Below are 15877 nucleotides of genomic sequence, written 5' to 3' on the forward strand. Positions count from 1 at the left end.
AGCCATAACACACAACACATACGTAAGCTTTTTTGAAAGTGAAAGTCTAAAGATCAAATTTTCGCAATCAAAAATCTTTTTTTTTATTTGTTTGCGATTGATTTATTATTGGTTCATCAAGAATAGAGCAAAAAAAGTAAATTTAGTTTCATGGAATAAAAAAAAACAATGAATTATTTTGAAATGAATGGTCGTCGTTGATTGTAAAACCAATTGAGAAATTCAATAGAATTTTCATTGTTTTGCAGAATACTGTCGGTAATTTTGGGTAACACTTGTTCGATAGTAATATGACTTAGTTTATCGTACAATTCCTTAATTTCGGATTTGATAACTAATGGAAGATATGTAGGCATAGTTTGTTCGTCCAAATCATCCCGTATGAATGTTTTACAATGTTTCATCAACCTTTCATCAATATAACAAGTGGCCAAATCGATGAGTTGAGTGATCCTATTTTGATTGATTCCAATGCAGCCATAGTGTAACATACGTAGATATGCATAGTATGTTTCATAGGAATAATCACGGATTTCTACTTCAACTTTTTCTTTCCAAGCACCAGAAAACATTAAACAATAATAATCGGATACTGATTTAAGATAACATTTACATGCCAATATACGTCTATCGCCGATTACGAATTTGACATCATAATTATCAGGATTATTAAATAGTCGAATGATCGATTTGGTCGATATTGATTCATGAAATTCGAATATTTTTATTCTTGATGTCAGTCCAAATGTTATTGGCGATTCTAGTATCATTGCTGATGCGGCTGAAAATGATTTTGGTCGACCATTCAATTTTCTAGGTGATGACCATATGCCAGATTTGGTTTCGCCCCATACATAATACGATGATCCATCATGTGCCAATGAAAAGAAATAGAATTTCGAACATGCAATTTTTTGTACATTTTCAATTGGTATTTTTATCGGTTTTAATGGAAGTATATCATCAAGTTTTGATTCAAGTTTTTTTTTCTTTTGCAATCTAGTGCTCAATAATTGCATTGAGTTGAATCTTATAGGTTGTTCATTATTGTTTGCTATCGTAAATTGTTGTTGATAATTGTTTGGAATCATAGTCGGTTGATCATCATAATTATAACCACAAGACAAAAGCTGACCATTTTTCAATAAGAATAAGGAATGAGATGGGCCTGCCGCAATATCAATGATTTGGCTATAGATCGAATCATGAGGAAATACAATTGGAAAAGGATTGTTTCGGTTGTTTTTGTCACCAAGACCTAGTTGACCACAATCATTTTTTCCCCATGAATAAACTTTTCCTTCATCGGTCAATGCAAGACTATGATTTCTTCCACAAATTATGAGTTTTACATTTTTTAAATCAATTTTGACCATAGATTCAAATGAGGACAAAAAAGAACCGGTTAATTGGCCATATGTATTATTACCCATAGTGAAAAGTACCCCATCTTGTCGTAATAATAATAAATGTTTGAATCCACAAGCGATCATTTTAAATCGATCATTACCGGTGGAGATCAATCGACACGTATTGTTCGTCTGCCAATTAGAAACATTACTGGCCACATACACATGACCCTCCTCAGTTAAAAAGGCAACAAAATCCAAGCCAGAATCAATTTGAACAATTTTCATATCATCAAGAATGGAAATCTTTTGTGGTCTAGTTATATCATGTTTCAACGATAGCCATGAACATATATGTTCGCCATATGCATACGTAGTAGCATCATTAGTCATCAATAGAAATTCTCTTTGAAATGTTTTGCTTGTTTCCTGGTGGATCAATAGACTGTAAATCCATTCAATAATTTGAACAAATTCTTGATCGATCGGTTCAAAAATATTTTGAAATAATTCATTATCTATGAAATTATCTGTTAATCTTGCCATGATAAATGATTCAAAACCATCAATATAAACAAAAATCAAAAAACAATATTTTTCAGAATTATTGAGTAAATAACGACTAGAAATAATCACTCATAAAATATATGCACAACATATGTGTTAATAAAAAACGACGGTTTTTTTTATCAAACTTAATAAATAAAATAAAATGATGATTACACACATCACACAAAAAAATCATTCAAAAAAAAAAAAAAATGAAAGCAGTGGTACAGCATACACAAATCGGATCAAAAATCAGAAAGCTTATTGCTCATCGACAAGTGTTGATCATATTTTCTGTGCATAATTGCTGCGGTCGTTGTTGATTAAAACAAATTTTATTTTGTCCATTATAAATTGATTATTATCCAATTGATGGCCAATTGATGATGAATTTAATTATGAAAAAATTGATTGTGTTTTTTTTTTCATTGTTATCCATATATGGATGGCACTGGTAAAACGAAAAAGAAAAATAAGCTAAGCAATTCATTTGAATTGATTCGATTTATTGATCAAAATTGAAAAGAAAAGACGAAAATTATAACTTTAACTTTATTTGAATAAAAAAAAATATCAGGAATACGTTTTTTTATACAGGAATATTATTACAAGAATCAGAATCAAATTAACAATTTTTTTTTGTTAATAAAGTTATCAATGAATATTGAGGAATATAATTATTTCATCATTCAAAGTGGATTCAATCAAAGTTGAAAGAGTCGAGTTTCAAATTAAAAAAAACGATAATGATGCTGTTGATGATGATGCATTTTTAGACAGTAATCGGATCAATGTTTTTTGAAAAATAGCTTTCTCTTTAATTGTCACCATGCATTTTTTCACATTATTAGCAATGCCGTGAAGCTCACATTTTTTCTCCATGTGTGAATGTTTTACAATATTTCAGATAAGCAATCAATCATCAATCAAATAATTTTAAAAATGGGTGGAGATCCAAATTGTTATATGAATTATTTCAATGTAAAAACCATAACGACGATAATAATCTCTACAACAAAAAAATTCTCGGAATTGAATCATGATTGTCGCAATTGAAATGATGATTAAACTCATCGGTAATCATTATCAATTTGATGGGGAAAAAAAATTTTTAATGGAACAAAGTGGATTTTTGCTTTGGATCATGGCCAATGTACTTTTTTTTGCGAGAACAAAACATATCCGTTAAAAACAATCGTTGTTGATCGTAAAACCAATTGAGAAATTCAATAGATTTTTCATTGATAATTAATTTTATTAAAATTCTGATTTGATTCTGATTAAAAATCAAATCAATAAATCAATAGAATGATTTGTGATTAATTCTCGGAAAAGAATAAATCATTTTTCAATGAATGATTGTTGATCATGAAACCAATCAAGAAATTTTAAAGAATTTTCATTATCACGCAAAAGACTGTCGGTGATTTTGGGCAACATTTTTTCGATGCAAAGATGAGCAAGTCATCGACTCTAGAGTCTAGAGCAGTAATTCTCAACCACTGTGCCGCGGCGCTTTTGTGTGCCACCAAATTCTGAAATTGTGCCGCCAAATTTTAGATTGACCATTGATGCCGTGATGCAGTGTGCCGCCAAATTTTGAAATCGTTAAAAGTGTGCCGCAACAAAAAAAGGTTGAGAATCACTGGTCTAGAGACTCGAGGTGTCAAGCTCATATGACATTATTCTTGTACCTTGTGGTGCGACAGATAATTGTTCGAAGTTTTACAAAAATATTTCAAATGACGACTGTTTAGGAGCGATTTGAAGAAAAGCGGCGAATACTAAGTTGATAATCATTATCGATGACCAATTGATGATGAATTTAATTATGAAAATTGATTGTTTTTTTCATTGTTATCCATATGGATGGTCGGAAAAGAAAAGACTGGTAAAGCGAAAAAAAAAATAAGCCAAGCAAGTCATTTGAATTGATTCGATTTATTGGTCAAAATTGAAAAGAAAAATAAAAAAGTAAATTTTTAATTTAATTTTTTTTGAACAATGGAATTATTATCGAATGAATGATTTTTGATGGTAAAAGTCATGAAAGTTTAAAAAAATTTTGTTCGTTTTGATGAAGATTGTTGGCGATTTTTGTCCAGATGAGCAATCTTGTCATACAATTCCTTGATTTCGTATTTGATAATTAATGTACGATATGTGGGCATAGTTTGTTCATCCAAATCATTCCGTATGAATGTTGCACAATATTTCATCAACCTTTCATCACCATAACAATTGGCCAGATCGACAAGTTCGGTTATGTTTTGACGATTAATATGAATTTTACCAGTATGTAACATCCGTAGATATGCATAGTATGTTTCATACGAATAATCGTTGATGATTACTTGATCATTTTCACTCCAATTACCGGAAAACCTTCGACGATAATATTCCGATACAGATTGGAGATAACATTTACTCGCCTTAATACGTTTTTTGTCAAATATAAATTCCACATCATAACTATCTTGATTATCGAATAATTGGATGATTGATTTGCTTTGGTACGATATTGAATCATGTGATCCGAATAGATGGATTATTAATGTGGGGCCAAATGTGATTGGTGAATTCAATACCTGAACTGATGCAGAAGCAAATGATGAATGTGAATCATCCAATTTTCTAGGTGATGACCATTTGCCATTTTCGGTTTTGCCCCATGCATAATACGATGATCCATCATATGCCAATGAAAAGCTGCAGAATTTTGAACATGCAATTTTTCGTACATTTTCTATTGGTATTTTTGTCAACTTTGATCGTTTAATATCATCACCAAGACCAAGTTCACCATTTTTATTAGAACCACAACCCCAAAGCTGACCATTTTTGAATAAAAATAATGAAAATAATGGGCCAGCCACAATATCTTTGATTTGTATATCGATTGAATCATCATTTTGAAATGCAACAAGACATGGGGTGTTTCGGTTTTTTGCATCACCAAGACCTAATTGACCACAACTATTAAGGCCCCATGAATAAATTTCTCCTTTATTAGTTATTGATAAACTATGAAGCCCACCACAAACTATGAGCTTGACATTTTCTAGGTTATCAATGTGGATTATACTTTCATATGACGATTCTTTGTAACCAGTTATTTGACCATGAATATTACCACCCATGGCAAAAACATGTCCATCTTGTCGTAGCAATAATAAATGATACTGTCCACAAGCAATCATCTTGAAACGATCATTATCGTTGGAAATCAATCGCAATGTTTCATTCGTTTCCCATTTAGATTTAACATTGCTGGCTAGGAATACTTGTCCATCATTAGTTAGAATGGCAACAAAATTACGTCCATAATCTACTTGAACAATTTTCATATCATCAAGCCAAGATATCCGTTGTGGTTTGCTCCTATCATGTGCCAACGATAACCATGAGCATATTTCTTCACCATATGCATAAGTAGCTTCTTTGGTCATCAATAAAAATTCATTTTTGTCTTCCAAAATAAAGCTGAAAATCGAACCAACTGATTGGAAAAATTGTTGATCAATGTATATGAAATCGTATTGAAATAAATCAATGTAGATATTTTCAGGCGGTGATCTTGCTATTATCTTGTTTCTGAGTTTATCGTGCAATTCGTTCATTTCGTATTTGTTAATCAATGGAAGATATGTGGGCGAAGTTTGTTCATTCCGTATGAATGTTTCACAATATTTCATCAACCTTTCATCGAAATAACAATTGGAAAGATCAACAAGTTCGGATATGTTTTGACGATTAATATAAATTTTACCAGTATGTAACATGCGTAGAAATGCATAGTATGTTTCATACGAATAATCGTTGATGATTACTTGATCATTTTCAATCCAATTACCGGAAAACATTAGACGATAATATTCCGATGCAGATTTGAGATAACATTTGCATGCCTTAATACGATTTTCGTTAATTTTAAATTCAACATCGTAAATATCTTGATTATCGAATAATTGGATGATTGATTTGCATTGATAGGATATTGGATCATGTGATTTGAATTCATGGATTATTGATGTGAGGCCAAATGTGTGTGTTGATAAAAAAATCATTTTCGATGCAGAAGCAAATGATGAATGTGGAACATTAACTTTTTCTGGCGATGACAATTTGCCACATTTGGTTTCGCCCCATGCATAATACGATGATCCGTCATGTGCCAATGAAAAGTTAAACAAACATGCTATTCTTTGTACATTTTCAATCGGTATTTTCGTCAACTTTGATAGTTTAATATCATCACCAAGACCAAGTTCACCATCACTATTAGAACCACAACCCCAAAGCTGACCATTTCCAAATAAAAATAATGAATGATAGTTGCCAGCCATAATATCTTTGATGCGGATATTGATTAAATCATCATGAAATGCAACAAGACATGGGGTGTTTCGGTTTTCTTCATCGCCAAGACCTAATTGACCACAGTTATTATACCCCCAAGAATAAATTTCTCCTTTTATAGTTATTGATAAACTATGACCCGCTCCACAAACTATAAGCATGACATTTTCTAGGTTATCAATGTGTTTCATACTTTGATATGATGATTCTTCATTACCAGTTATTTGAGAGCAAATATTATCACCCATTGCGAAAACATGACCATCTTGTCGTAGCATTAATAAATGCGACCATCCACAAGCAATCATCTTGAAACGATCATTATCGTTGGAAATCAATCGTAATGTTTCATTCGTTTCCCATCCAGATTTAACATCACTGGCTAGGAATACTTGCCCATTATCAGTTAGAATGGCAACAAAATCACATCCATAATCTACTTGAACAATTTTCACATCATTTAAAAGTGATATCCGTTGTGGATTGTTCATATCATGTTGCAACGATAACCATGAGCATATTTGTTTACCATATCCATATGTAGCATCTTTGGTCATTAATAAAAATTGCATTTCATGGCATAAGGAAGGAAAAAAACTAAAAATCGAAACGACTGATTGGAGAAATTCTTGATTGATGTTTTCGAAATCATCTTCAAATAACTCAATATCGATAGTTTCAGTCGGTGGTCTTGTCATATTTCTGATTTTATAGTCCAATTCCTTCATTTCGTATTTGCTAATTAATGGAAGATATGTGGGCATAGTTTGTTCATTTAGATCATTCCGTATGAATGTTTCACAATATTCCATCAATCTTTCATCACCATAAAAATTGGCCAGATCAACAAATTCGGTTAGGTTTCGCTGACAGATTTCAATTTTACCAATATGTAACATACGTAGATATTCATAGTATGTTTCATATGAATAATTTTCGATGATTACTTGGTTATTTTCACTCCAATTTTCGGAAAACATTCCTCGATAATATTTCGATATAGATTTGAGATAACATTTACTCGCCTTAATACGTTTTTCGTCAATAATGAATTCCACATCATAATTATCTTGATTATCGAACAATTGAGTGATTAATTTGAATTGGTACGATATTGAATCATGTGATCCAAATGCATAGATTGTTGATGTGAGGCCAAATGTGAGTGGTGATGATAGAATCATTGCCGATGCAGCTACAAATGATGTAGGATGATCATCCAATTTTCTAGGTGATGACCATTTGCCATTTTCGGTTTTGCCCCATGCATAATACGATGATCCATCATGTGCCAATGAAAAGCTGTCGAATTTCGAACATGCAATTTTTTTTACATTTTCAATCGGTATTTTTGTCGGTGTTGATCGTTTAATATCATCACCTAGACCAAGTTCACCATCACTATTAGAACCACATCCCCAAAGCTGACCATTTTCAAATAAAAATAATGAATGAAACTTGCCAGCCACAATATCTTTGATGCGGGTTGAATCATCATTTGGAAATGGAATAAGACATGGGGTGTTTCGTTTTTTTTCATCACCAAGACCTAATTGACCAAAATCATTATCGCCCCAAGAATAAATTTCTCCTTTATTCGTTATTGATAAACTATGATACTCTCCACAAGCTATGAGCTTGACATTTTCTAGGTAATCAATGTGGATCATTCTTTCAAATGACGATTTTTCATTACCAGTTATTTGACCAAGTCTATTATCACCCATAGCGAAAACATGACCATCTTGTCGTAGCAATAATAAATGCCACCCTCCACAAACAATCATCTTAAAACGATCATTTTCGTTGGAAATCAATCTTAATGTTTTATTCGTTTCCCATTTAGAATCAACATCGCTGGCTATGAATACTTGTCCTTCATCAGTTAGAATGACAACAAAATCATGGCTCGAATCTACTTGAACTATTTTCGTATCATTTAAAAGTGATATCCGTTGTGGTTTGCTCATATCATGTTCCAACGATAAACATGAGCATATTTCTTCGCCATATGCAAATGCAGTTTTTTTGGTCATCAATAAAAATTCTATTTCAGTGCCTGAGAAAGGAAACAATTCAAAAATCGAAACGACTGATTGGAGAAATTCTTGATCAATTTTTTTTAAACCATATTGAAATAAATCAATATCGATATTTTCAATCGGTGATCTTGCCATTATCTTATTTTTAAACTTATCGTGCAATTCCTTTATTTCGTATTTTTTAATTAATGGAAGATATGTGGGCATAGTTTGTTCATTTAGATCATTTTGTATGAATGTTTGACAATATTTCATCAATTTTTCATCACCATAACAATTGGCCAGATCAACAAGTTCGGTTATGTTTTGACGATTAATATGAATTTTACCCGAATGTAACATGCGTAGATATGCATTGTATGCATTATAGCTATAACCACTGATCATTACCTGATTTTTTTTCTTCCAGTCATCAGAAAACTTATCACTAAAAAATTTGGATACAGATTTCAAATAACATTTGCACCCCTTAATACGTTTGTCCTCGATGATGAATTCCACATCATAACTATCTTGATTATTGAATAATTGGATGATTGATCTGCATTGGTACAATTTTGAATCATATGATCCGAATGCATAGATTGTTGATGTGAGGCCAAATGTGAGTGGTGAATTCAATATCTGAACTGATGCAGAAGCAAATGTTGAATGCGAATCATCCAATTTTTTAGGTGATAACCATTCGTCATAATTGGTTGCGCCCCATGCGTAATACGATGATCCATCATGTGCCAATGAAAAGTTATGGAATGTTGAACATGCAATTTGTTGTACATTTTCAATCGGTATTTTTGTCGGTGTTGATCGTTCAATATCATCACCAAGACCAAGTTCACCTCTATAATTAAAACCACATCCCCAGAGTTGACCATTTTCAAATAAAAATAATGAAAAAAATGGGCCAGCCATAATATCTTTGATGCGGATATCGATTGAATCATCATTTTGAAATGCAACAAGACATGGGGTGTTTCGGTTTTTTGCATCACCAAGACCTAATTGGCCACGACCATTACGGCCCCAGGAATAAATTTTTCCTTTATTAGTTAATGAAAAACTTTGATCAAATCCGCAAACTATGAGCTCGACATTTTCTAGATTATCAATGTGGATCATACTTTGATATGATGATTTTTCATTACCAGTTATTTGACCACAACTATTATCACCCATAGCGCAAACATGACCATCTTGTCGCAGCATTAATAAATGCCCTCCTCCACAAGCAATCATCTTAAAACGATCATTATCGTTGGAAATCAATCGTAATGTTTCATTCGTTTCCCATCCAGATTTAACATCACTGGCTATGAATACTTGTCCATCTTCAATTAGAATGGCAACAAATCTACGGCCATAATCTACTTGAACAATTTTCTTATCATTTAAAAGTGATATCTGTTGTGGTTTGGTCATATCATGTTTCAACGATAACCATGAGCATATTTCTTCACCATATCCATATGTAGCTTCTTTGGTCATCAATAAAAATTGTTTAAGGCCTATGTAAGGAACAAAACTGAAAATCGAAACAACTGATTGGAGAAATTCTTGACCAATTTTTTTAAAATCATCTTGAAATAAATCAATATCGATATTTTCAATCGATGATCTTGCCATTGTCGATAATGGAAAACACTCGAATTATAGACAAAATGATTGACAAACGAGAATATGCGAGAATTAGTGATGGCAGAAAAGAGATGATCAACAAAAAAATGCCAAATCATTTGATACATTGACAATTTGTGATAATTACCTGTGATATTATCATCATTATTTACATTAAAAATGTATTGGTTCTATCTATCTATCTATCTATCTAAGCAGTTTATCATCATCACTGATGTATTGCGTTTGTGTTTGGTGCCCGTTTATGATTAATCATAATCATCATTCACATTGAAAACATTCCTGATAAATAACCATAGGCTAAAAGTAATACTCCGTGCATGAGAAAAAAAAACATCGGAAGGCACAAAGCGTTAAGATTTACAGCTTTGATTGAATACCAAGTTGGTTCCAACCAGCCACCTCTCTTGCGGGTATCCAATTTTATTGACTGTCAACGTCTGAGAAAATGTTTATACTTGTTGCTCTGTATGTTCTGTATATGATAATGATAAAATAATTCCAAAGATCAATCATTTTATTTATTGGGTTAATCACAAATTTAAAAAAAAGTCACAAGATTATCTGTTGTTTGTCATTGATAAAAAATCGATCATCTAATCAATTTGATTATGAAACGGTTCCATAATTAGAATTTGTAGCCGTTGTATTATCATCGTGATCAGTACTTGTCATTATTTCATTCGATTGTGGTTGTTGTTGTCGCTGTTCATTATTATTATTGTTATTAGTAATCAACGGATCAGATGTTTGATCATTATCATTAATGAATTCATTATAATCATCATCCAAATGATGACGATGCCAATAATATAAAACACAAACGAAAATTGAATAAATCAACATTATTGATCCAATAATCAGGATTAATGCTGCAACGGTATAAGCAATAATACGTGGTTGTTTTGTTTGCTGTTCAATTGTATTGGCTATTTCTGGTGTTATATGAATCGCTAAACTTTGCCACATTGTAGGCATTATTAATGATGCCATTTTTGGTTGTGATGTACCAGCGGTTTGTAAATCAACATTAACCTGTATACGAGCAATGAAATCGACTGGTGTGCCGGTTTGTGGTTCAATATCAATATATGATTCATGTTTAGTACGATTCGGATGTAATCCATTCAATTGTTTACGATAATAATCGGAGGCATCTAAAAAATGTGGCAACGATATAAATATTGGTGCTCCTTGTTGACATGATGAAATATCGAAAACACCTGATGGTTTTATAACTGGTTGCTTCATAATCATCGTCGCTTTGTTGTCATTAATCGATTCGGTGGCTAGAAAGTAAAGAAAAAAAATTAAATATCAGCAACTATGAACGTTTAGCCAACTTACAATTTTGATTATATAAAAGATGATTTATTTCTTTCGAATCCAATTTAAAAGTTTTCAATAATTGATCAATCGTTCTTTTCCATCGTTGTTTTTCATCATTATCCATAGCAGTGGCAGCAGTAGAAGCATTGGAAGTAGCAGCCATTTTAATTGATGATAATTTAGATTGATAACAACTATTTGGTGGATAATCAATCGAATTCATAAATGAATGTCGATCTATATGAAAACGATCTGTACGTAATGAACCAACATCACTTTGAATGTTTGTTTCGTTCAATGTTAAATTGAATGTACGACAAAAATCTGGACGAAAAAATTGATAAATTTTACGTTGACCAAATTGACCAGCCGGTGGAAATAGTTCACCATTTTGTGTACCATTAATCTGATTACATTTATCAGTACGCCAATAATTTAATTTGGATGATCCATTAAACGATATTAACGTTGTTAAACGGTCAATTTGATCATGACCAGTATATTGGACATATGGTCCAGACCATGTATCATTTTGATTTGACATTAATGAAAAATAACATGATGGCACTTGTTTTGGTAGTATTCGTTTCAATTCACATAATAATTCACTTTTATAGCCACTAAATAATAATTCATCAACTGATGCCGTAATGAAAAAACTAAATTTCAAACGATTAAAAATAGCACGTATGATTGGCTTTAATATTGGTGGTATTGAATTTGAATCCAACATTTTATATACGGTTATCAGTGGTATATTCATGATTGTTATCTGTTAGGAAAAAAATTTTGAAAATTTCAAATTTTTTGTTAGTCAAAAGAAAAAAACAGAAAACATACCTGTGTTTGTAAATCATATGATGATAAATTTGCGTCGAAATGAAATTGTTTCTTTTCCACATAGGAAACAATAGTGTTATTCGAATTAAATTTAATATCACCTTTTGTCATGTTTAAATGATAAACAAATGGACCAATTTCATTTACCGTAGGTCGCCCGCCGGATAACATTTCTTCGGTGTTTGTTATATTGAATAGATAGAATTTTTGATAAATCGGTATATCCATATCACGCCATAGTATATAGCCAGGATTATCGGGTAAAGTGGCCAATTTTTTATGTAAAATATTTGAGATCAAATTCTGGCCAATTGGCAAAAAAACAATACCGAGGATAGTCAATATTAATCCAATAATCGATAATGTAATGATTAGTTTTTTATGTTCCATTGCCATTGTTTTGGGCTGCCGTTTTTGAATCAATGTCTGTATTTTTTTTTTCCAAAAAAAAGTGTGAAAAATTGGTAAAAATATGAAACAGAAACAACAAGTGACTCACGTTATTATCATTCGAAAAAAAATGGAAGACAAGATTTCGTTGTTGTTGATCAATAAACAAAATCAAATGTATTTGCAATGTGCGATGATATTTGATCAGGAGAAAATTGAGTTTGAATTCAATTTCTGTTATCTGTATGTGTGTGTGTGTGTGATTGTAACCAGGAAGCGAAATTTGTTGCTGCAGCAAAAATAAAATATTTATATAATATCAGAACAATCGTAGATCATATATGATTCGATTGAAAAAAAATCGAAACATTTTTTTTTGTTTGAAAAAAAAATCCAAAAAAAGATCCAGCAACCAACCAAAATACGACTTAATTTTTTTTCTGTGATGATGATGATAAATGGATTCTCTGATGTGAATCAATGGATGAAATTAATGGCATTCAGGTTGTTGTTTTTCTTTTTTCCATTTTTTTTCATTCATCATACAGGTAAAATATTTATCTTGAATAAATGAATTTTTAATCAATTCAATGACAACATCGAAATAAAAAATGACGCAGTTATTGATGATAAATAGAGAATGACAACGCCTCAACACATAGATATACACAAACAAAATTAGTTGCAATCACTATTTATCAGTATCATCAAAAAAAAAAAAAAAAGAAAATATTAAGGTTGTGTTGTTATTGTGGTTATTATAGATTATTATAACACATAGAATGTTGATTAAATAAAATCCATGTTTACCAATACGTTTTTTTTTGGTTGTTGATTCACATCGTGATTCGATGATGATAGGTCATATTGATCATCAATCAAGTTATTGAAATTGAAATTGAAATGATGTGATCCGTAAATTTATTGAATGTTATAATTTGGTTTGTTTTTTTTTTTTTTTTTTTTTTTCCAAAAAAAAAAAAAAACAAAAACAAATCAAAATGTTTCAACAAAAAATAACCAAATTTATACGTTACAAGTTATACAAGTCTACAATGAATTGCATCTCGTATGAAAACAGTAATTTTATTAGAATTTATTGAAATTGACAATATAAATAATAATAATGATAAAGATAAAGATAAAGATAAAGATATCTGAAAAAGGAAACAAAACTTTAACAAATTGAATAGATCGAATTTACCATTGATTGATAATTCATATTCTATGATGATTTAATAGTTTATTCATTCCATTTGAAAAATGTTTTCGATTTTGATTCAAATGGCCACTAGTTTGATCCATATGGTCATCATCATTATCGAATGTTTTTGTTGTGGTCGTCGTCGAATGTTGTTTAATTTTAGGTAATTTACTTTTCATCAGATATAATATCTGCCAGAATAAATTTTGATGATGATGATAATTTGATCTGACCACTTTTGTTGTATGTGCTGTTGATTGATTTATATTGGCAAAAATTTCATGTGAATTTGATTTATTTTTCTTCATTGTAGGTGATTTTTGTTGTTCTAATAAAAAATTTGTCCTCAATAATAATGGATTATTATTTTCATCCAATGATATGATTGAATTTGACGAATTTGATGACGATTGTTGTTGTTTCCGATGGTGATTAATTGATTCATCATTATCATCAATAATTTTTGTATCGATTGGTGTTAACAGCCAATGATCACCACATTTACCAAATACTAATGAATTTCTTTTCTTTTTAGTTCGTGCCAATGATGTATTACTGAATGGTGATGCAAGAATATCATTGATTTTTTCATCCAAACAAATACGTACTGGTAATGATTCATTTCGTCGTGATCCGGTTCCTAATTGGCCATAATAATTTGATCCAAAACCCAATAGCTGACCATCCACACTAACAGCAAGTACATGATTTTGTCCACATGTTACTTGTTTAATTATAAAATCATTGCCATCAATTACTTTAGTTGGAATGTTTCGATAATTGATTCGTTCACCGATACCAAGCTGTCCATATGCATTATGTCCCCATGTAAATAGATGACCTTTACGTGATAAAGCAACCGAATGATGTTGACCACAAGCTATTTCAACAATATTTTCATGTTGTAATTGTCGTAATATGGTTGGCGCAAAACGATTATGATTATCACCTAAACCAAGTTGTCCCCAGAAATTGAAACCCCAACCATAAATGATGCCACGTTTGGTTAATGCTAATGAATGAAATGCACCACAAGCAATACCGATTATATGTTCATTACGTAATGATTGAATTTGTTGTGGAATATTTATCGATGAACCGGCGTAATCATCCAACGGTAATGCAAGCTGACCAAATTCATTACTACCACAAGCAAAAATTTTACCATTTTTTGATCGTGCCAATATATGATTACGTCCAGCAGAAAATTCAACAATTTTACGTCCACATAATCGATGAATTTTTTGTGGTTCAACAATCAAATCTTGATTATCATAATCATTGCCAATACCTAAACATCCACAATTATTACGGCCATATGAATAGACATGATCATTGTTTGTTATGAAAATAACACAATCACTATTACGACCGAATACGAAAACACGTTTTATATCCTGATACAGATAACTATCAAGATCATTCAATATAGGTATTGAACGACGAAGTTTACGACGTTCCAGTGTCATGATTTAAAAAAAAAAAATATTCACAACAAAAACAACACCGATCGATGATGATGATGATGATGATATGTTGTATTGTTGACAATCATCTAATGATTCCTGAAACAATCACGAAAAAAAATGAATTCAACGAAAAAAAATGTCAAAATGTCAATCGTTATTGTTGATTTTGTATGTGATTTTGATTGATGAATATGACAATTTTACATACACAACACAGACACAAACACAAACTCACACACACACACACGCACTAATTGACATTGATGTTTATTCTTGATTTGTCCTATTATTGAAAAAAAATAATAAATTAAGTGATTCTTTGTTGTAATTAAAATACATACAACATGCAATTCAAGTTTGAAAGGATTTCTATTTGTTTGGCTTTGATTCAAGTTTTGCTTTTGATGACGTTTAAAATTCATTCAGTTCAAATATTATTCTTGCCACTATTTTTAAATGGAATACAGAATGAATAAAGAATTTGTTTAAAAATAATAAACAAATGTGTTAATCTTTTTCCATCAAATTCGAATGAAAAAAAAAAGAAGAAAATTGAGTTTTTCCACCATTCCGATAGATGGTGGTATTATAGTGAATGATTGGATTTTTGTTTTTATTTTTTGATTATTTTAAATTCACAAAAATTCTTGTCAATGTCATGGCTAATAATCATCATTGACACAATTAATGGTGTTCATCATTTGATACACG

At 31.0% G+C, this 15877-nt stretch overlaps 4 protein-coding genes across 5 annotated transcripts; all 4 read right to left on the reverse strand.

Moving 5' to 3' along the window:
- Window positions 1–127: 127 nt before the first annotated feature.
- LOC142597651 (RCC1 and BTB domain-containing protein 1-like) lies at window positions 128–1940 on the reverse strand. The gene has a single exon (XM_075732587.1). The coding sequence runs from the start codon at window positions 1893–1895 to the stop codon at window positions 174–176; it is 1722 nt and encodes a 573-aa protein (XP_075588702.1). The 5' UTR covers window positions 1896–1940; the 3' UTR covers window positions 128–173.
- A 1883-nt stretch (window positions 1941–3823) lies between these two features.
- On the reverse strand, window positions 3824–10007 carry LOC142597648 (uncharacterized). Its single transcript, XM_075732582.1, has 2 exons — window positions 8853–10007; window positions 3824–8726 (listed from the first exon to the last, which is right to left on the reverse strand). The coding sequence occupies exons 1-2, from the start codon at window positions 9920–9922 to the stop codon at window positions 3953–3955; spliced, it is 5844 nt and encodes a 1947-aa protein (XP_075588697.1). The 5' UTR covers window positions 9923–10007; the 3' UTR covers window positions 3824–3952.
- A 426-nt stretch (window positions 10008–10433) lies between these two features.
- On the reverse strand, window positions 10434–13449 carry LOC124496887 (lysosome membrane protein 2-like). Its single transcript, XM_075732586.1, has 5 exons — window positions 13304–13449; window positions 12603–13184; window positions 12104–12529; window positions 11282–12035; window positions 10434–11223 (listed from the first exon to the last, which is right to left on the reverse strand). Exons 3-5 carry the CDS (start codon window positions 12497–12499, stop codon window positions 10544–10546), a joined length of 1830 nt encoding a protein of 609 aa, XP_075588701.1. The 5' UTR covers window positions 12500–12529; window positions 12603–13184; window positions 13304–13449; the 3' UTR covers window positions 10434–10543.
- An 83-nt stretch (window positions 13450–13532) lies between these two features.
- On the reverse strand, window positions 13533–15538 carry LOC124496886 (RCC1 and BTB domain-containing protein 1). Of its 2 annotated transcripts, XM_075732593.1 has the most exons (3): window positions 15508–15538; window positions 14125–15449; window positions 13624–14022 (listed from the first exon to the last, which is right to left on the reverse strand). In XM_075732593.1, exons 2-3 carry the CDS (start codon window positions 15164–15166, stop codon window positions 13712–13714), a joined length of 1353 nt encoding a protein of 450 aa, XP_075588708.1. In that variant the 5' UTR covers window positions 15167–15449; window positions 15508–15538; the 3' UTR covers window positions 13624–13711. The 2 variants fall into 2 exon arrangements, with proteins under 2 accessions (XP_046916404.2, XP_075588708.1); XM_047060448.2 differs by having other exon boundaries at window positions 13533–15449.
- Window positions 15539–15877: the final 339 nt, after the last annotated feature.

This window comes from Dermatophagoides farinae, chromosome 7 (assembly GCF_024713945.1).
Source record: "Dermatophagoides farinae isolate YC_2012a chromosome 7, ASM2471394v1, whole genome shotgun sequence".
Lineage (NCBI taxonomy): Eukaryota > Metazoa > Arthropoda > Arachnida > Sarcoptiformes > Pyroglyphidae > Dermatophagoides > Dermatophagoides farinae.

What these genes read in the sequence shown, in the direction of transcription:
- LOC142597648 (XM_075732582.1), bottom strand. Translation starts at nt 9,922, where the DNA reads ATGGCAAGATCATCGATTGAAAATATCGATATTGATTTATTTCAAGAT. An exon ending in GGATCATATGATTCAAAATT is followed by an intron (nt 8,727 to 8,852) that starts GTACCAATGCAG and finishes CAAATTTTTTAG; the next exon opens with TGATAAGTTTTCTGATGACT.
- LOC142597651 (XM_075732587.1), bottom strand. Translation starts at nt 1,895, where the DNA reads ATGGCAAGATTAACAGATAATTTCATAGATAATGAATTATTTCAAAAT.
- LOC124496886 (XM_047060448.2), bottom strand. Translation starts at nt 15,166, where the DNA reads ATGACACTGGAACGTCGTAAACTTCGTCGTTCAATACCTATATTGAAT.
- LOC124496887 (XM_075732586.1), bottom strand. Translation starts at nt 12,499, where the DNA reads ATGGCAATGGAACATAAAAAACTAATCATTACATTATCGATTATTGGA. An exon ending in CATATGATTTACAAACACAG is followed by an intron (nt 12,036 to 12,103) that starts GTATGTTTTCTG and finishes TTTTCCTAACAG; the next exon opens with ATAACAATCATGAATATACC. An exon ending in TCTTTTATATAATCAAAATT is followed by an intron (nt 11,224 to 11,281) that starts GTAAGTTGGCTA and finishes TTTACTTTCTAG; the next exon opens with CCACCGAATCGATTAATGAC.